Source organism: Olea europaea, unplaced genomic scaffold (genome assembly GCF_002742605.1).
Source record: "Olea europaea var. sylvestris unplaced genomic scaffold, O_europaea_v1 scaffold921, whole genome shotgun sequence".
Classification (NCBI taxonomy): Eukaryota; Viridiplantae; Streptophyta; class Magnoliopsida; order Lamiales; family Oleaceae; genus Olea; species Olea europaea.
The window spans coordinates 254,317-276,117 of record NW_019267693.1 but is presented as its reverse complement, the minus strand read 5'-3'; the positions used below and the strand labels follow the sequence as shown (position 1 = coordinate 276,117).

The window sequence follows — 21,801 nt, the reverse complement described above, 5'->3', positions numbered from 1 at the left end:
TTGACTTTTAATACATGTTCAAGTAAATTTATTTACCCGCTAAAGTTAAGTTCTAAAGTCGGAACTTGGAAGTAACTGTCGTTTACGATTATGAAAATGGAAAAATGATGCTTCGAATTTAGTGCACAGACTAAAATTATATATTAATGCAATATTTATTATTTTTGCAAAAATAACTAGCAAGACAAACCCCAATCTAATCTTCATTTTTAATCATTCTTTTATCACGAACTCATTTTCAACCATAAATTTCAGGATACCCGCAACTTTTATCAATTTTTTAATTACACATATCATCAACTTTTATCAAAATCTACTAAAATTTTGATTTTTAATCAAGATAAGAGTGAAAGACTGTCTTATTTTTAAAAAATACATCATGTAATTAATTCATAATGTTAAGGACACTATATTCTTATACAAACACTAATGGTGTGTTTGATTACATTTATTTTCCACGAAAAATTGATATTTTCCACCCAAATTCTTACTTGGAGTGTTTAATTGCTATTTTTTTCCATGGAAAACATTTTCCAACTTTTGAAAATATGCCTAATTTTTCTTGTTTTTAAGGAAAACATTTTCCTTGGGTAGAGGTAATTTTTATTTTCCACAAAAGATGGAAAACATTTTCTTGTGATATTTTCCATGTCAATCAAAAGGATTTTATAGAATTTTACTAAATTTTTTTCGCAAAAAATAAAATAGAAAATCGATTAGGACCTTTGTGCTGACCATTGACTAAGTTAATTATGATTAAGCACACAAAATTTTGATATTTATAATTAATCACATAAAAATGAAATAAAAACTACAAATTTCAACTGTACGATCGAGAACTGATTTATCAAAATCACGACTTTCCAAACCCAACAGCTGCCTTCCTCCTCTGGCGTGCATCTATTCTTTCAGGGCTTGGGAACCCCGTCTTCTCCTCATATCTCTTCTCCATCGCCTGCCAATATTATTAAGCCCCTAATTAGTGTAACTAAAAATATTGATAAAAACTTAGATTAAGGTCAATAAATAATTTTTATCACAAATTTCGTAGAACCCACAACTTTGATTAACTTTTCAACAACACATTTTATTAATTTTTATCAAAATCTACTAAAAATTTGAATTTTAGAAAAACCAAACAGGGCCGAGTGCATTAAGCAATTTATAGCTCTAAGTTAATATTCAGCTATAAAAGATTTATAATGTCAATATTAACGTTTATGATCAGAAGATAATCGACAGAAATAAAGATCAATACATGCAAGTGTGAGCAACACGTACCTGTAAATCTTCCCGGATGCTGTCAAGGACTTCATCACTCATTTTATCAAAGAATAAAATGCCCTGCATTTTAGTTCAGTAATTAATTTACAATCCTTACAGTAGTGTGTGGGACAGAAGGTATTATGGGAATGTAAGGAATAAATTTCCTGATGCCCATTTTGTCAAAAATCATGGAATCAACCTAATGCTCATTGTAATCAAGTCAGGTGTAAGACGTTGTACTCCAGATCTTCTATATAATTAAATGCAATTTTGAAGCTAAATCCGCACAAAAAATTGTTCGAGAGAATAACCATAACCAAACATCAACTGCAAACTATTTTTAGTGAAACATTCAGGCTATATTTCATTCTGATGCAGCAATAGAAAAAAAAAAATTAACAGATCCTGAATATAAAACCTGCAGATGATCAGATTCATGTTGGAATACTCGTGCAGGAAGTCCCGACAAGTTAAGCTTAAACCTTGCACCAGTAACGTCCTGTGCATCAACCTTCAATGAATCTGGTCTCTGCACCATAAGGATCAAAGGCAGCTTCTATTAATCAAAGATCAAACTAAATGGTGAAAAGAATTTTAGAAGGTTGAGTGGTAAAATTTCTGGAAGATTTGATCAATTAGAAAATACAGATAGAATGATAATGCCATAAACTGCCGTTTAACACCATACTCCACTTTAAGATGCTACATGTCCCATGCTTACACCATCCATTCCCAACCAATAAATAACCAAGAAAAATTGAGCTCTACCTTATGAGGAACCAAATACAGAGCCAAAACCAGCTCTCCTCCCAAATCCAGTCTTTTCTCTAAATCAGGAATACCAGAGATTGTCTCCCTTACCGATCCTGTAATAACTCCCATTGCAAATCCTATTACTCATTAAAAATCTTGTGGAACCTCATAATTTACGCAAGCAGCTTCCCCCACTCAGTGGCAACAAACTATGCTTTCTGAATATCAGGCTCTAATGCAGATCCACACTTGGGATCTAGTTCCTCTTCCTGCTACTCACAAGGTTGTTGGGTGTAAATGGCTGTATATGTTGAAATTTAAGCCTGATGACAGTTTTGAGATGTATAAGGCACAGCTTGATGCTAAGGGATATCATCAAACTAGGCATTGACTACTATGAGAATTCCAGCCTGTAGTTAAGCCGATCACCATTAGACTTGTCATCACAATTGCTCTCCCTTCGCTCGTCTTTAAGAGATCCATGATGCATTTTAAATGGGGATCCAACTGAGGTTGGTTTCATGGAACGACCTCCTGGATTTGTTAGCACCACAATCCCTCATTTGTTTGCGAACTTTCAAAGGATATCTATGGCTTAAAGAAGTCTCCAAGGGCGTGGTAAAATAAGCTTAGCAGTTGTTTACTTAAGTGGGGTTTACAAGGTTCCAAACCTGATTCTTCTATGTTTGTTCTCTCCACCAACAGTGCAATGCTAATTGCTCTTATCTATGTTGATGATATAATGGTCTCTGGAGAAGAAAATAAATTTCTGAAGGATGGAAAATAATCTGAGCCACCGATTCCAGTATTTATGTAAATAACATTAGTTATACGAAGTGTATCTAACATTGTTTCTGACAAACCTGTTACCTGTAGCTAATCTATTGGAACACCTGTCTAGCCTATCCAAGTATAAACAAATAAGCTAATCAAATTAATTACATAAGACACATAATTACAAAGCATATTTTCATCACTAATTAGACCACATTGCTCAGTTTATTAACACATTTTATATTGTTTCATGATATTTTATAAAGTAGCACAACAGCCAAAAAATGAGGAAGACCAAACAAATCTGTTTAGGGATGCTGATTTCCACAAAGAAATTCCATATAATGAAGGGAAGTGAGTTAAGTGACCTCTTTTGTACTCCACTGGATTGGGCGAGTTCTACCATAAGCAAGGAATAGAATGGCAAGTGAAGGCAACACGTGTTGCAAATGGCAATCCCCACAACTGTGTTCCAGTCCACTCGAAAATCAAACAATAACTGGACATATCATCTCATTTAGAATTATGAAAATGGATTTTAATCCATAATCTCAAATTTCTTCTGTTAGTTCCAAAGTACGCATATATAATTAGTTCATCGTAGATGGAATGAGTGCATGTTAACAAGGAAAACATGGTACATTTCATCCACATAAAACAAACAACTTGGCAATCATCACAAATCCAATCCACAATGAGTTTGACATCAAACATTGTTGAAAAATGAATTGCCACATGGATGAGCTGACATGGACAAGCCACGTAAACAGCCTGAGGAAGTATTCTAGAAGAAGAAAGATATAGCCACTTGCGTGAGGAATATTCTAACAGAAGAATAGTGTAGAAGATGAGGGATTCTTTCTCTTTCCAATTCTGTTATGATTGTATAATAGTCACATTTCTATATATAGCTGTAAATATTAATTCATATATACAAGATACAGGAGAAATAGTTCTGCATTTTCGTCATTCTCCTCTGCATAATTGTTTTCTTCATTTTCTGATATGGTATCAAAGCAAAATTGGTAGATATGGCTGATAATCAAAGCACAGACACCCAGTCTGCTGCACACGAAAATCATGACCCAAATTCACCCTCTGTTCATCAGAATCCCAATGAAAATTCTCAGCAAATTCCCAATGATCCTGCTCATCCATACAGTCCGTATTATATTGGCGGGAATGATAGTTCAGGTACAATACTGGTCACCCACATATTAGACAATACCAACTACTATGCCTGGGCAAGGTCTATAAAAAAGGCTCTCAAGATCAAAAACAAACTTGGATTCATTGATGGAAACTTGGCTGAACCTACAGACCCCAATGGCTTTCTGATGGAGCACTGGCTTCGTTGTAATGATCTCGTGATCGCTTGGCTGCAGAATACCATGTCTCTTGATGTAAAATCTTGCACACTTTATGCAGATACTGCTAGACAACTCTGGCTGGAACTTGAGCACCAATTAGCTCAACAAAATGCTCCACGAGTTTATGAAATAAAGCAAGCCATCAGCACTTTAATGCAGAACCAAGATGATGTGTCTGTCTATTTTTCAAAATATAAGACGCTTCTTGATGAGTTAATGAATTATGAACCAATACCCAATTGCACATGCGGAGGACTTAGCACTGTTGTTGACAATCAGCATAGGGACTGGGTTATGAGGTTTCTCATGGGCCTCAATGAATCCTATAAGGATATCAAGGCCCAGATCCTACTTAATAAGCCATTCCCTGAACTTAACGAAGCCTATTCTATTATACAGCAAGAAGAAAAGAGGAGACAAATATCACTGGATTATTCTGCAAATGAATCTGTGGCAATGATTGCTAGGGGAGCTCGAAGGGGGATTCAACACATTGTTCCGAGAAACACTAAATATTTTTGCACTCATTGTAAAATTGCAGGTCATTCATTTGAAAGGTGCCTTAAAGCCAATCCCAGCAAATTGATATGCACTTATTGCTACCTTCCTGGCCACAGCATAGACAAGTGCTACAAAATCCATGGATATCCCTTGGCACACAAATTGTACAATAAGAACAAATCCCCTAGTTCCTCTGCTAATCAGGTCACCACTATACCTATCCAAGAGAAAGTGCATACTGAGGTTTCTTGCAATGCTCAGTCTCCTATTACACAGGAACAATACGGTCAACTCATGGCTCTTCTCAACAAGCAAAATATCTCGCCACCAACACATTTGGCAAATCACATTCACTCTACCACTATACCTTGCACCACTGAGGTTCAAATGCCTACTATATCTGGTATATCTCTGTGCCTATCTGTTTATGCATCAAAAACCAAAACTCCAGCATACACACCTTGGATTATTGACTCAGGTGCCACGGATCATATGATTTGTGAAGCCTCTCTGTTTACTAGTATCACAAAGCAAGTGTCCTACACTGTTACACTCCCTAATGGCAACAATGTTGCTGTTACACACATAGGCACAGTAAGAATTTCAAACAACTTAATCATATATGATGTACTATGTGTTCCAGCTTTTTCCTTTAACCTGATTTCAGCTAGAAAGTTAGCAATTACTTTAAACTGTTGTCTGATTTTTCTATCTCAAAATTGTTTCCTTTAGGACCTTTTGACTTGGAGAACGATTGGAATGGGTGAGGTGAGACATGGCTTGTATCATCTGCAACAAACAGAATTTTCACCTTCAGCTTTCATTGACACCTTAACCAATATCAAAACTACCGCAGCAGCTGTCATTCACATTGAAGAATTTGATCTCTGGCACTATAGATTAGGACATCCTTCATACACTACTCTCAGCTTTCTAAACAATCATCGGGTTCCCACATACACACGAAATACCAAGCCTTGCATGATTTGCCCCTTGGCCAAAATGCACAAGCCTCCTTTCCCTGTCAGTCAACATAAATCAGAAAAACGTTTTGATTTAGTCCATTGCGATATTTGGGGACCATGTAATGAGGTAGCTTATGATGGTTCAAGATATTTTTTTACCATAGTGGAAGATTACAGTAAATGTACCTGGGTTTATACTTTGAAAGACAAATTTGATGCTAGTGTTGCTTTGCAAGGATTTTGTAATATGATTGAAAATCAATATGAGACCAAAATCAAAACAATTAGAACTGATAATGGAGGTGAATTCAACATGAAAAACTTTTATCTTGAGAAAGGAATTATGCATCAAACCTCTTGTGTGGAAACTCCACAGCAAAATTCTGTTGTAGAAAGAAAACAACAGCATATCCTTAATGTAGCAAGAGCTTTGAGATTTCAAAGTGGGATCTCTATAAAATACTGGAATGATTGTGTCTTAACTGCGATTTACCTCATAAACAGAACTCCATCACCTCTCCTAAATTACAAAACACCTTTTGAACTTCTTCACAACACAAAACCGAATTATTCCCATCTTAAGGTTTTCGGGTGTTTGGCTTTTGCCACTACCTTAACTCAAAGTAGGCATAAATTTGATCCAAGAGCCAGAAAATGCATATTTTTGGGATACCCCTTTGGCATGAAAGGCTATAAGTTGCTTGACTTAGAGACTAAAAAGACTTTTGTCTCAAGAAATGTTACATTCCATGAAAACATATTTCCTTGCAAAGGCAGTTATTTGTCCGGCACTAGTTCCACATCTGATCCTCCCAATTTTCCCTTTTTTCTAACACCAGCCATAAATGAGCCTCAGTCTCTCGATTCTCAAATTTCAAAATTTGACCAACCTTACAACAACGACAGTATACCATCAAATGCTCAAAGTCTATCACCAACCACTGAAAGTTCATCGGCAAAACCAGGTCACACAAGCCCCATAAATGAGTTAGAGTCAAGCCCAGAAAATCTTTTGAATGATCTAGAAAGCGCAACCTCACCATCTACTACTACAAGTCCTCACTTTCCCAGACGATCCACTAGAATTAGAAAAACTCCTACATATTTACAGAACTTTGTATGTCAACAGGCCAGCTCATCCTCCCAACTTCAAAAGTTCAAAAAGCAGAAGGTTCCTCCAGCTTCAGGTAACCCTTTTCCGCTTGAAGCAACTCTTTCATACAAAAGATTATCACAGGGACACAAAGCTTGTATCATGTCTATCACGTCTCATACAGAACCACACACTTATAATGAGGCACTAGAATCATCAGATTGATGCAAGGAATGCAGAATGAAATTAATGCACTTGAACAAAACCATACATAGGTTATCACAGATTTGCCACAAGGAAAATCAGCAATAGGCTGCAAGTGGGTTTTCAAGATTAAGTACAATTCAGATGGCTCTATAGAAAGATACAAGGCACGTCTGGTTGCCAAAGGGTACACTCAACAAGAAGGTCTACACTATCACGAGACTTTTTCGCCAGTTGCAAAAATGGTCACAGTCAGAACCTTGTTAGCAGTTGCAGCCATTAAGGGTTGGTTTCTACACCAATTTGATGTGAATAATGCTTTCCTACATGGGGATCTTGTAGAGGAGGTGTATATGGATTTACCCCCAGGCTACTCAAAGGCTTCTCAGCCTAAGGTTTGCAAGTTGCTCAAAAGTCTATACGGTTTAAAACAAGCCTCGCAGCAATGGTATTCAAGGCTGTCAAATTTCATCACAGGGCTTAGCTTTGTTCAATCAAAAGCGGATTACAGCTTGTTTACTAAAACCAAAGGGGAATCATTCACTGCTATCTTGGTATACGTAGATGACATCATTGTAGCCAGTAATGACATACAATCTGTCGACTCTCTAATGCTGTTATTGGATAAAGAATTCAGAATTAAAGACTTGGGAGTATTGAAGTATTTTCTTGGCATTGAGATAGCAAGATCAGAAAGTGGAATTATGGTATGTCAAAGGAAATATGCCTTAGATATATTGGCAGATTCGGGCACAATTGGTACCACACCAGCAAAATTCCCCTAGACCGAAATGTTAAACTTTCAAAGGAACGAGGTGAACTGCTTGATAATCCTTCCATGTACAGAAGACTTGTTGGGAGACTTCTTTATCTCACTGTGACAAGGCCTGACATATCCTATGCCGTCCAACTTCTGAGCCAGTATATGGTTAAACCAAGACTTCCACATCTCTACGCAACAAACAAGGTCCTTCGATACATTAAGAGGAGTCCAGGGCAAGGGCTATTGTATCCATCTTCATCAGCACTACAACTTGAAGCTTACAGTGATTCCAATTGGGGAGCATGTCCGGATACACGAAGATCTATCACAGGGTATAGCATCTTCTTAGGATCATCATTAATCTCCTGGAAATCAAAGAAGCAATATACAATTTCCAGGTCCTCTGCAGAGGCACAATATAGGGCTATGGCAAGCACTTGTTGTGAATTAACGTGGTTGCGATTTCTACTCAAAGATTTTACAGTTAATCACCCACAAGCTGCCACCCTATATTGTGACAACAAATCAGCAATCCATATCGCTGCAAATCCGGTCTTCCACGAAAGAACTAAACACATAAAACTTGATTGTCACTTACTTCGAGATAAAGTTCAAGAGGGAAGTATAGTCACTGAACATGTGAAGACAAGTGCACAAGTTGCTGACATCTTAACTAAGGCATTAAGCTCACCAATTTTTCATTCTCACTTGGCCAAGATGGGAGTAAAAGACATTTACTCTCCATCTTGCAGGGGGGTGTTGAAAAATGAATTGCCACATGGATGAGCTGACATGGACAAGCCACGTAAACAGCCTGAGGAAGTATTCTAGATGAAGAAAGATATAGCCACTTGCGTGAGGAATATTCTAACAGAAGAATAGTGTAGAAGATGAGGGATTCTTTCTCTTTCCAATTCTGTTATGATTGTATAATAGTCACATTTCTATATATAGCTGTAAATATTAATTCATCTATACAAGATACAGGAGAAATAGTTCTGCATTTTCGTCATTCTCCTCTGCATAATTGTTTTCTTCATTTTCTGATAAACATGAAGATATTTCCAAACGCAACCAATCGAGCACAATCAAGCTCTGAACCATAATCTATTCATTCTATTAGTTATATGTACCTCAACATCAGCATATATCCCAGGAAAAGACAAGCAACCCTCGTTGTAAAGCACCAGCTTTCTTGAATATCTATCAACACGCGGATTTACTAGAACTATCTCTTCTCCTTCACCACGTTCACCAACGGGATTAAACACCATGAGTTGCACATTAATCCCCACTTGGGGTGCCGAGAGCCCAATGCCATCCGTTCTGTGGAAAGAGGAGCCAACAAGTATTGTTTACAAACAGTAACAGAATCTTCAATAAGGGGGGAAAAAGGAATAAAACATACACGTGTAGTTAATTTAGATATTATAGGAGTTCTATTTATCAGTTTCATAAAAACTGACTCATGTAGTTGATTGCTAGGCAGGAAAATCTTGGGAAAGATCTCTACCAATAGACAATCAAATCGAACTTGCCAGTGATATTCTGACAAATGCAATTTACAGTGAAGAGAAATCACCTATACATAACATCAAACATTTCGTCTGCGAGCTTCTTTAAGCTGTCATCAAAGGAATTAATTCGCTTGTTCCTCGCCCTCAATATTGGGTCTGGATATTCCACTACTTTGAGCTGCCCCTCGAAATGCAAATCATCAGCTACCAATAAGCAGTAAATTAATAAAAAAATACAGACTCCGATTGTCAATCTTACTTTTCCAATTAGCTTATAAACTAACAATCAATACTAAAAAACGAATTTACTATTTTTTTTCCTTACGAGAAGCTACTTCATCATCTTTGATAATGGAAGATAAGTTTCGCCGTGCCCGTGAGCGAACCAACGGTTCCAGAGGTTTATATTTGTCAGAGGAGAAAGTTATCGGAGAAATTAAAGTGAACTGATGAATCCGCCGGTAGTTAGGGCGGAGAAGAGCTGCTGTGCGGCGGAGAAAGGGGCGGAGAGCGTTGGAAGGGGCAGAAGAATGGAGCCAAGTAGCAGCTGCCATTACCACACGCTAGAAGAAAGGTATCGACGGCACAAAATTGTGACTATTTCAAATTTTCTATAAATCATTATTTTATTTTCTTGGCTTTCAATTTTTTATGTCGCAATTAATGTTACTATAATCCCGTCAAGTGATGCCTCTGGTACGTCAAGTGATGCGGAATTAAAATCAAATTTTTAATAAATTTTATTAAAATTGTTTAAATATGAGGTTAAAAAGTTATAGATCTCATGAAATATATAAAGTTAAATAACGAAATTGTCAAACCGTCAAATCGAACGAAACTCGTTTTAGACCGTTGGTTTTGGTCCACGTGGATCTATCACCGTTTGGATTTTGGATCTGCCGATAGTTAAGGCGAATAAGTGATTTGATTTATGTTTCAATCTTTGCAAACAATTTCAAACTGTCAAATTATTTATAAAAAAATGAAAATTAAATAATTTAAATTTTATTCAATAGAATAAAACTAAACAAATAATAGTTAAATAAATAAAAATACATTACATTAAATATAATCCAATTAAACTCAATACCTGCCCAAATAATTAATAAAATCATATCCAAATACACATCAATCATCATAACTGTTAATGTAAAACTCTCAAATTGAGTTTAAGTGCTAAACAACTTATTTGAAACCATATTCATCCACCATTCATTATAATTGAATAGTCAATTAAATTTTAATTTTAATTAAACACGTATATTTATTTTCCTTCTACTTATATTTTCCTCAAATTATTTTTAGGTCAGATTATACAATTTTTTTTGCTAATTGTTTGCTATATTTTATTAATAATTGTGTTATTTAGTTCTAATTTTTAGCTGGCACTCCTAAATGTTTAGTGGACATTATATTTACCTCTCAATTTCCTGGTCAAATCACACAATTAATCATCTACATTTTAAATTAGTTTTTTGATTTTAATGTTAATTGATAGAATGATTTGGTGGACTATTTGATCATTTTGAATATTTGACTAAAGAGTATTTCGACATATTATTTTGGTGAAAATTGAATGCAAATAAATATAAAATATCTCCCAAATTGCTACTAATTTGTTAGTTATTCAAATATCTACAATTATTTGAGTCAGTGTTCCTTATTAGTGTCAAATTATTGATTCCACTAAAGGTTCGATGAGTGCAAATATGGTTGAAGCGATGATTTGCCTTAAAAATTGGTTGTTGAGTAATAAAGAACCCATAATAATTCATCAATATTTGAATGAGGGAGATATATTGGATGATTTATAAAGAGCTATAAAAGGTATTATCGCATTTGATCTTCTTTTCATTCTCTTTTATTAGTTGTTTTATAACATTTAACTATAATCGATGAATTCGCATACTATATTATGAACTTTATGGAGAGAATGATTCATGTGTGCTACAATTACAAATGTTGTGTCAATTAATATCGACTAAGAGATTAGAATGTTTTTGTCATGTTATTGCATTATAATTATTAGAATTATAAAACTTGAATCTGTAATAGTTTTAATGATACTATTCATATTTTTATCTGAAATTTAGGTTATATATTATAATTTAACTTATTTGATATATGTTATTTTTTCTTTGTTAAATCATGATTTTAAATTGAACCAAATCAGGAAAAAAAAGCTGTTTGGTTTTGTTTGGAAAAATTTTAAATTGCTAACCATGTTCACCTGAAAAAATATGTAAGTGAAATTAATTGTTAATTTTAACTTAAATTAAAATTTAGATTGTAATTCCCACAAAAAAAGAAAAAAAGTGGTTATATAAACCGTTTGGTTATAAATAAGAAAGTATTTTCTATTTCAATGAGAATTTGTATTGTTAATGAAAATCGATTTAATGAGCACTTTGTACTCGTTTGGCAGGGATTAAAATCAAATTTTTAGTAAATTAACTATTAACTTTGACTTAAATTAAAACTTTAATTTTAATTCCTAACAAACAGGGATTTTACAATGAAATGAAATTTGGGGACATAAATGAAACTTTTCTATATAAATGAGTGTCCAACATTGTTATTAACACTATGTTTTATTATGGACTGTGTAATCAACTTAGAGTTAGATTCGGGCCTTCTTTAAAATTTAGAGTTGGGCCAGTTCGCGTTGTGCTTGTATTGTTTGTTTTGAAAGGGTCTCTTTAATTTTACGTTAAGGACAAAATTTCGGGAAAATCACCTAGAAATCAACATTTAAAGAAGAATTTTCAGAAATAAGGAGAATTAGTTTAAATTCAAAAATAAAGTGGTAAATAAGGATAATTAAAATTATAAAATTAAAATAATTTACGTAGCCACATCCCCCCCCCCCCCTTCTCTCTCTCCGTCTCTTCCAGTGGCTCCTCTTCCGATGGCTCATTTCAAATCCACCGCTCCTTCTCTTCCAGTGGCTAAGCTGTAACATTTCAAAATTTTCTAGTAAAGATTTTAATATTTTAAGGAGTTTGTTTTTAATTTTAGGGACTTAGTTTAATAATAAAATAAATGTTATTAGGGATTGTAATTAAAATAATATTATGGGGATTGAAAATGCAATTTTATAATTGCATATTTGCCCTAGGGTTAAAGGTGCAATTTTATAAACAAATAAATAATTGCATATGTGGCCCATAGTTTAAAGATGTAATTTTAAAATTCAATCAAATAATTGCACACTATCATAGGGATTATATGTGTAATTTCATGAATTGCATATTTAATCCCTACCATCAATTATAAATAGATGATAGTTGTAAAATGTGACATACCATTTTCCCATCCTTTTCACTCATTAAGGCATATCTTTTCATTAAGGCTATGTTTGATTGCACCCCAATTCCATGGAAAATGGAAATCAAATTCCATCTTTCCAATTTTTTGTTGTTTGATTGGCAAAATTTTTCCTAAAATTCGAATTCCACCTTTTATGCCACCTAAGCTAATTTCTATGTTTTCCTTGAATTCCAATTCTCACCAAAATGGTCAGAATTGGATTTCTTAGTTACTGTAACACTTTTTTTTTTATTTTTTTTTGTTGGTAATGGAAACAAATTCTAAGAATTATTGTAAAAAAATATTTCCCTTTAAATGACAATTTTCATGTAAAATAAAGTCAAACGAATACCAAAAGATAGATGATTTTCTTAAAATTTTTATTTTTTTGTGTGTTGGCAATGAAAATAAATTTCATCCCCAATACCAATAAAATCTATCCTTTTAATTGACAATTTCATGTAAAATAGAGCCAAACTAAGATCAAAAATACTTTTATTTCAACATTTTTCACATGAAAATTTATCTCAATCAAATACAATAATTTACAATTTCCACGAAAATAATTTCTAGGCAATTCAATTATCTGAAATTCGTTTTCAATTCAATTCAATTACATCTTTGTAATCAAACGGACCGTAAGTTAATTGTTTTAAATTTTCTTTAGTTAATTATTTATTTAGATAATTATTTAATTTATTTATAAATAGGGGTTAAAATTTATAGTTAAGTTTTAATTAATAAAATCAAAGAAGATAAATTATAATTTTTCCATTTCAAAATCTTAATTTTGGAAATTTTAAAACTTATAAACTAGTTGAAAATATATTAAGTTTTAGTTTACTTAGCTTACATTATTAAGGATTGTATAAAATAGTTTTGGGGGAAAAGATAGAGAGTAAGGAAGAAGTGAGTAGGGATAAAAAATAACTTGGTATAATAATTGTTAATATCATCATGATAATGGGTATGGAAATTGGGCCACTACTATATTTATATGAGTGGTAAATTCAAATGGGAAGAAAGAAAACAATTAGCACTTAAGGCTTAAACTTAAATTACTTTGATCTAGTTATGTGATAAGATATAAAAAAAAATTGTTATAATGCATAGTATCAATGGTGAGATATGATCAAAATGTGGCAAAGAAGAATATGGATTGAAAAAGAAAATTTACTAATGGATATGGATGTATATATATACTTGTATTAATTGAAATGAAAAGTGGATCAAGCATGAAATGGGAAAGTACTATGGTAGTGTATTGGCTAACCTAAATTGTACATGTAATAATTTTATGGAATTTAGTTAATGACGATAAAGAGAATTTCATTTATATTATTAAGGTTATTATTATTACTACTAGTTGACAATAAATTAGTATCATTATTTTTATTAAGAGTATACTATTAAATAACTCATATTATCTTATAAGTTTAGTCTAGATGTGATAATCGGGAAATAATAAGATAAAATACGATTAATGTATAGATAATTGTGTTAATGCAGATATTGATCAAAGAAATCGTGAAAAAGTTAAATATTGATGTTTTTCCAACTACAGTGCAAAATACATTAATATGTATAAATATGTGTTTATACGTGATTGTTTCTTTTGCTATGTGACATGGCAGTGTGTTACATGTGCATTGAGTTTATTTGAAAAACGTAGGAATAATTACGTTTTCAAGATCATGCATAATTGTGTTGTCATGCTGATTGAGTTGCAATTGAAAATTTTGAATCTGAATTCCATTATAGATGTATCGTAATATTGTGTCCAAATAACTGTACCGCTTTGAGGCTCCCGGCAGTCATTAAGGGTAGCCAAGGATAGGGTATTGGGAATTCGACACATGTATACAGGTAGTGCCAGGAGGTCCCTTGGTGGTCTTGGGACTGCGGATAGGCACCTTGAGCACTGTATATACGTAGGTCAGGCCTTGAATTTGTATGTATGATATACTGATGTGGCATCTTTAGTCTCGGTGGGCAACGATGGATGCGTTGATATTAGTTTACGCGCAGAAAAAAAAGTCATGTTATTCTGAGCGCATACGGTACACTATAATAGGAATTTGGGCCTATGTATGTTTGACATGCATCATCATATTTACTCAATTTTATGGTTCACATTTTGTATTTTGTATTGTAGATGCCACCGCGAGAGACTGAAATTGTTCGAACCACCATACATGCCGAAATTACTAAAGACCTCGGTGCTATACATGTTATGTATAGGCGTACCCGCTATATACGTTTTTATACAGTGATCGATGAGGAAGAAGAGATCGAAATTTTTGAAGACAGTGAGGATTTTGTAATGGTAATGATTGATATTTACGACTTGGTCACTTGTCGTTATGTAAATACTATAATGTATGTGGAGTAAATAGCAAGTGGGCATTGTGTAAAATAGGAAAATGACGCCTAGTAAAAGAGTGTAGTAAAAATGAAAGAATTTTGACAAATTTTGATATACCGTCATATTAGCCTGCTGTAGAATAGATCTATAGGAAACTTTAGAAAAATATGTAGGCATTTCTTTTGATCAAATTTTTTATAGTCATATGACTAAGATGTAATGAAGTGTATTCTGTAAAACAAAATTCTCTTTTGGTATAATATAAATTTGGCGTTTCTTTTAACTCTTTATATTTTGAAATTTGATTTCCTTGATATGTTTTGATTTTACTGTAAAATGTTTAATATGATTTTAATCTAAAGATAAAAATAAATAAATTAGGAAAATTAAGAGTAGTGCGTCACATGAGCACAGCACAAATGTCGCATGCTGGGCGTCATTGCAAGATGCGCAACCGTGTACAATGGTTTATTCGCGAATCGTTTTCGATCTAATTTTCTAAGGATGACGTTTTGTTGTTTGCGCTGTGGTTAGTGGTTTTTAGTGGTTATGTTTTGATGGTCGATATTTTTTTTGTGATTCAATATTTTTAGTAGTTGTGGTATTTTTTGGGATCAATTTTCATCATCTTCCTTCTCTCTCTATCATCCTCTCTACCACATCTTTCGATTCTCTGTGCGCGACGGAGAAGAACGAGCAAAAAGGCGTCGTTGTTGCTGCACCATGCTTCACAGCTACTGCTTGGTATTGGGGTTGAACTATTAGATTTACTCTTTTGAAAATTGCTAGGGTTTTGTAATATGAAATTTCTCCCCGCCACCAATGTTTTGGGAGGGTGGATACTGGGTTTTCCTTTTTTCCTCGTTGAAAATGGTTAGGGATGGTTGTTGATGTTTTGCAAATGGTGCTTGTGATTTTCTGATATTTTATTGTTGGTAGATCTCTTAGTGATGATGTATGCGACGATGGTTCTGTTGCTGGTGGTGCATGTGCAGGGGTGGACCCACATGGGTCATGTGAGGTCAAATGACCCCACAAAATTTTGGCTTTTTTCCCAGAAAATGGTTGTTTTAATCCGTCTTCAACCCACTTTAATACATGCCAAATGAAATCGAAAAATTACATTCTTAATATCATTTCTAAGCACTCATGGCCTAATTTTTCGCTTCTTAATGGTGTGTGAAGTTATCAACCATAGTTAAAGTTACGACATATCAAAGTAGGCCGTTCGAAATTAGTATTTCGAAAATTTTGATAATATGCTAACTTTTAAAATTTGTCGATCATCATATACTATCCAAATCTACAAATTGCTTACATCATCTAGAAGTTCGTTACAAAAACTATATCGTAGTCATATCGAATGGTCCAAACAAGTATCGAAAATAGTTAAATATGCGTCAAACGTACGTATTAAAAGAAGCGTTTAACTCGAAAAAATCAATTATTTCATTAACGTTTATTATTTTTTCACTATAAATTTTCCAATATAATTTACATCATTTTATTAAGAAATTTTACACTAAAATTATGTCAAAAATTCTAAAATCGTTACGGATTAAATATAATTTGAATTATTTTCAAATTATTTTTTTGTTAAAATTAAATTTCATTTACTTCCTATATCCAATTTGATTTACTCATCGTTAGCTCAACATCCATAAATGACATGTCAAAAACAAAACTATACATGTAGCAAAATTCATTTAACAATATTGATAATGATAGAATTATAAGACACTTTCAAGATGTCAAAATGCGTATTAACTTATTTTTATAAATATTATATTGTTTTAAAAAATTTCACATTAATTTTTGGAGTTAAGCACAACCCGCGAGGATGACCTCGCAAGTGATCGTGCCCTCACATGCGCGACAGGGTCCTCATGAATAAAATAATCCCGATCCCATGTGTGTGTGTTGTGTCAACCCCGCGGTCATTCATGTGGGTACTGTAGCACGACTCTAATTTTTGACCCCACAACCCAAAACGGCTGGGTTCGTCCCTGTGCACGTGGTCATGGTGAGGTTGTGAGCTTTTGATTTTTTACGGTGTTGGGAGTGGTGGTAGTGCCAGAAACCTGGTGTAGTCAAGTATATCTTCATTGTGACTATCTATGACCATATTTATGTTTAACTGATTTGGTTACATACAGTTACAAATTAAACTGACATGGTCACAAACAATCACACTGAATACAAAGTTGGTCACAACTAGTCACTAATAACATAGATCGATGAAGGTAGTATTTATGATCGTGAATTTGAGTTGAAGGTGGTAGTGATTGTGCGCTGGAGGTAATGGTGGTGGTGGATTGTGTCTGTGATATGTGTAGATTTGTTTTCAATGACCTTCCGTGATCAAGTATGTGTTTATTATGACTGATTGTGATCAATTCTATATTAATCGTGACTGATTGTGATTTGATAACATATTATTACAGTTAAGATTAACCTCGTCATAGACAATTACATTAAAGATAAATTTGATCACAGTTAGTCATATTAAAAATAAATTTGATCACAAATAGTCACATATAAAATCATATTAAAGATAAATTTGATTACAAATGGTCTTATTTAACACAGGTATGGCCATAGATAACACAATTAGTCACAAATATGGCTGTCTACAATACACCACTATCGCCATCATAATTTTTGAAGATTTTTCTACCGTAGGGTGGGGTGTCATATGGTGTAATCTTCAATTTTAAATTTTTGAAAAAATTAGCAACGAAGTCCCACATCATTCCCAGAAGATCATATCAGATTAGAAACAAATCATGAAGAATCCACCGCATATAGCTGCGTATCTTGTAACGACGCCCAACACGTGATGTTTGTGCTGTGCTCAGCCACAAATAGAGAATGAGCAATGGCTCCGAAATGAGCCATCGAAAGAGATGAAGATGAGCAGCAAAAAGAGAGTTAGGGAGAGGATAGGGAGAGAATGGGTAATGGAAGAAGGGGGGGGGGGGGGGGAAGAAGGGAAAAAAATGATTTGGGGGGTTTTGGGGGGTGGTGGGGGGGGGGGGGGTGGGTGGGATTGAGTAGGTTCAGGGTATATTATTAATTGATATATTATTAATTTCGTGGGGAGGGGGGATACTATTAATTGGGCGAGGATAATTAATTTCAATTAATTATATATTATATATATTATTAATCGGAATTAACACATAAATTTTTAAATAATTTGACAAATTTGTTAATTTTGAAATGTGGTTCTTAATTGTAAGAGTTATGTATTATTCCCAAAAAATCATAAATACCCTTTGAGAAATACCATTTCAAAATATACTACACAATGTATTTTATATGTAATATACTTATTATATTAATAAATCAAAACAATACTGTTTCCTATAATTACTCGTATTATGCTTTATATACACTTGAAATAATGTAATCGATGAATTAAAAAAATAACCACAAATTACCCTGTAATTAATTTCATCTCCGTTTCAACTACTATTTCAAAACAACCATGGAAAAATTTAAAATTATCAACAATTATGGAATAAAGACAATATGTAAGTTTCCTCGCTTCTACAAAGGTCCAGCCAAAATTTCTTTCAGAATATTAACACGAACGAACTCATCTCCTAATTCAACTTGAATTTTGGATTTGTGAAAATCCAAGTAATTTCACATTTTGCTCACAAATCCAAGTAATTTCGCATTTTGCTATGGTGTCAAGAAACATGAAAGAAAATGTTTAATTTATTGTGAGCTAAAACATCTATTAACTGCTCCCAGAAGTTGTAAAATTTTCAGTATCTGTTTGATTGCAAGAAAGGAATTTGAGTGGAAAGAAAATGAATTATAGAGAGTTGAATTGCCTAGAACTTGTTTTACTGGAAATTGTCAATTAAATGAGTTTGATTGGTATATTTTTTCACCTGAAAACTGTTGAAATTTTGTATCATTTGGTATTCGTTTGGCTTTGTCTTTTATGAAAATTGTCAATTAAAGAGATATAATTTGTTCCAATTACCAAAACAATTTTAAAAAATAATAAAAATGCTGGGAAACCAATTTCCACCAAAACGTTAGGAAAATCAAACCATTGGGGGGTTCATGTGGGGGGTTGGGTGGAAAACAAATTATTTGAGCGGAAAATTTTTCTATGGAATTTGGAACTTATCAAACAGGCCCTTATTCATGTTTAACTCCCCTTTCCCCGCTCTACCACCCTCGCTCTCAAAATATGTTATTTTTGTATCTGAATTCTGCTATATGTGGCCCTGGACGTCCATGGCTCCCCCCTATACGTGGGGGGCTTGTCTCCGGGTCCACATTAGCCCTAGCCAAGGGGCTTTCCTCTTTGTATATTGTGAATGATTATGAAGTTTATCATTAGGTGATTTGACAATTTTCAATAATACTTTTAATTTACAGTGTTCATGGATAATAAAAAAATAATGTAAATTTTAAATATTTATTTTTAAACATGTGCCAAATGTAATTTGGACTTTTCATTATTCATAAATTATATTGGAAAATTGGGACCAAAATTGGTCTTCAATTTTTAGTTATTTTCACACATATGTGTTCAATTTCTTTGTCATATTCTTGTTCTCAACTTTCTATTTGTTGGTATATATATTGTCTTTGATAAAGCTTACGAATCCATTAGAACAGTGTAAAGAGATTTGGCCCCTGATTGTGTCATATTTTTGGCTCATTTTAATGAAAAATTGGACTTTTTGGTCCTGCAGCTCTCTGACATCCATTAAAGAGTCACATGGTAGAAATATATATTCTTTCCTCCTTTGCCCTTCTACTGCTTTCCCAAAACACTCCGTCTCCAGACTCTTTCCAGTGACTAAAGTCCCATTTTTGTCTCCAACAACGCCTTCTGTAGAAGACCCTCCATTCCTTTGCGTGATTTTCGCAAAGGTCACCGGGAAGCGACCATCAATCGACAACGGAGCAAGAATACAAGGTACCGTCCGGGATTCATTTTCGTCTGGGCGTGCGTTTGTGTTCCCAGTCTGCACAAATTCTTTTCGGTCGGCAAAAAGTCGGTAGTCCAACGCCAGCATCCCTGCTGCCTCTGGTTGAAATCGCCGACAAACCTCATGGATCCACACTCTACTGAGGTAAGCCAACGGCTAAGCACACCATTTACGGTTCATATTTTACTTTTGCATTTTCTAGCCAATTGGCGCTCCCTCTCTGTAGATGGGCTCCGACCTACAGCAAGAATCTTCCGATGCACAAGTTCCTGCAAATAGGGGCTTAGAATCAAGAAGAAACGTGAGATGGAAGCCGGCAGAATGGATGACGTTCATAGCAGCTTGTGGGCAGGTGTTTCACGAAACAAGGCTGGGAGCGTGTGGTTGCATTATTCAATTTGTCGTCCGACCACAATTGGACAAAACAACAACTCCGCAACCACTGGGATACAATGCATCGTGACCACAAACGCCTCCGCGAACTCTTATCCTGCAGCGGGGTTGAGTACGGTCCACCAACGGGTCACATTGTAGCATCCGAGGAGTGGTGGTCGCGAAAAATCAAGGTAAGGCGCCGGTTTTGAATTTGCAGCTTTTGTAACATTTCCATTAATCACCACAACCTACAACCCAAACACAAATCGATGTGCCCTGCAACTATAGGGTAGTTTGTTGTTGTTTATTTGAGAAAGCACATACCATGTTGTTGCCAGAAATTAAACTGAAGTTGTTAATCTTGCATGCCATATGAAACGCAAACAAGGTTCTAATTTCGGCTTTTGTTATTTATCTGCTTGTGTACTTTGATTCGCTCTAATATTTGATAACAACTTTAACACAGCTAGGATGCTTTAGATACTCCCATGCCTTGTTAATTTCTTCGAGTGAAGCTTCATGGGTCAATAGTTCATCCAGCTGAATTTCCTGTTCAAACAACATTTTTTTCAGTCCATGTACAAGAAAGCATAATCAATTATTTTAGGGATGTGACGAAAGTGTGTTTTCTTTTTTCAACAACTTAAATTTTTAAACGAGGTGATTCAATCAATAAAGCTTCTAGATTTCATCGTGAAACTAGAAATGGATTCATACCTTATTTATGCATTTCTCAACTATTTTAAGGAGGTCTGTTTGAGGTCTTATTCCACCATAAATGGACCCCTTAATTGTCCTACCACACAAGAGCATAATGTATTTGAGCTCCCCACTTAAATGAAGTCCCGCACCAATGAAAACTATTGTCCCAAGTCCCTGTTTAAATGACACGGTTAAAAAGAAATTAGTCTTATGTTATGATCAATAGGAAAAGCCATTACTGATACTGAAATTGACAGGAAGATTTGAGGAATTTTACCACTTTGGATCCCTCAATTGCTTCATTTAGCAGCTCTGGAACTCCAGTGCACTCATAACAATAATCCACCCCCAGTCCACCTGTAGTCTCTTTGATCAATTCTGATACAGGTTTATCAGATTCTTTTGGATTGATAAATTTGGTCCCTGCATACCATGTTGTAACTAATTGATTCTTGCATTCGATTGGTTAAACACTACAGTTAGGCAATCAGTTAAACGGGTTGCAATTATTTAGAATCAATGAAACTGTTTCTTGTAATCTGGTAATCGTTATAACTGATGTATATATATACACTTCTTGTATATCTCTTGATCTGTGGCTATAAATAGGACCAAGAGGGCTGAGAATAGAATGTGAGCAAGAGGGGAGCATTTTCTGTTGAGAGAGAAAGTGAGATTGAAAGAGAAAAATCTCTATAGACAATCTCTGAAACTTCCTGTGACTTTCTTCTGGTTGTGTCTCGGTTGAGTGATGAGTTCTTTGTTTTGTAAAACCATCACTGTGTAATATCCTCCTGAATGGTAGATTGAATGTGAAAGAAAATTCCTGTAAGTTGGTTGATGAAAATTTGTCCCAGAAACATGAAATTTCTGAGTCCAT

General features: G+C 34.3%; 1 protein-coding gene and 1 pseudogene across 2 annotated transcripts; both read right to left on the bottom strand.

Annotated features, from left to right (window-relative positions):
- Positions 1–705: 705 nt before the first annotated feature.
- On the bottom strand, positions 706–9,815 carry LOC111392350 (peptide deformylase 1B, chloroplastic). 2 transcript variants are annotated; one of them, XM_023017684.1, is made up of 6 exons: positions 9,532–9,812; positions 9,272–9,410; positions 8,823–9,015; positions 1,685–1,795; positions 1,282–1,344; positions 706–955 (listed from the first exon to the last, which is right to left on the bottom strand). In XM_023017684.1, the coding sequence occupies exons 1-6, from the start codon at positions 9,758–9,760 to the stop codon at positions 854–856; spliced, it is 837 nt and encodes a 278-aa protein (XP_022873452.1). In that variant the 5' UTR covers positions 9,761–9,812; the 3' UTR covers positions 706–853. The 2 variants fall into 2 exon arrangements, with proteins under 2 accessions (XP_022873452.1, XP_022873453.1); XM_023017685.1 differs by lacking the exons at positions 706–955; positions 1,282–1,344; positions 1,685–1,795 and adding an exon at positions 2,157–3,292 and having other exon boundaries at positions 9,532–9,815.
- A 10,815-nt stretch (positions 9,816–20,630) lies between these two features.
- On the bottom strand, positions 20,631–21,801 carry LOC111392338 (annotated as a pseudogene).

Bases quoted from the DNA above. Each gene is read 5' to 3' on its own strand.
- LOC111392350 (XM_023017684.1), bottom strand. From the start codon at position 9,760: ATGGCAGCTGCTACTTGGCTCCATTCTTCTGCCCCTTCCAACGCTCTC. The intron at 1,345-1,684 runs GTTTTATATTCA...ACTAAAATGCAG, and splicing joins ATGAATCTGATCATCTGCAG to GGCATTTTATTCTTTGATAA. The intron at 956-1,281 runs GTACGTGTTGCT...TAATATTGGCAG, and splicing joins GCATCCGGGAAGATTTACAG to GCGATGGAGAAGAGATATGA.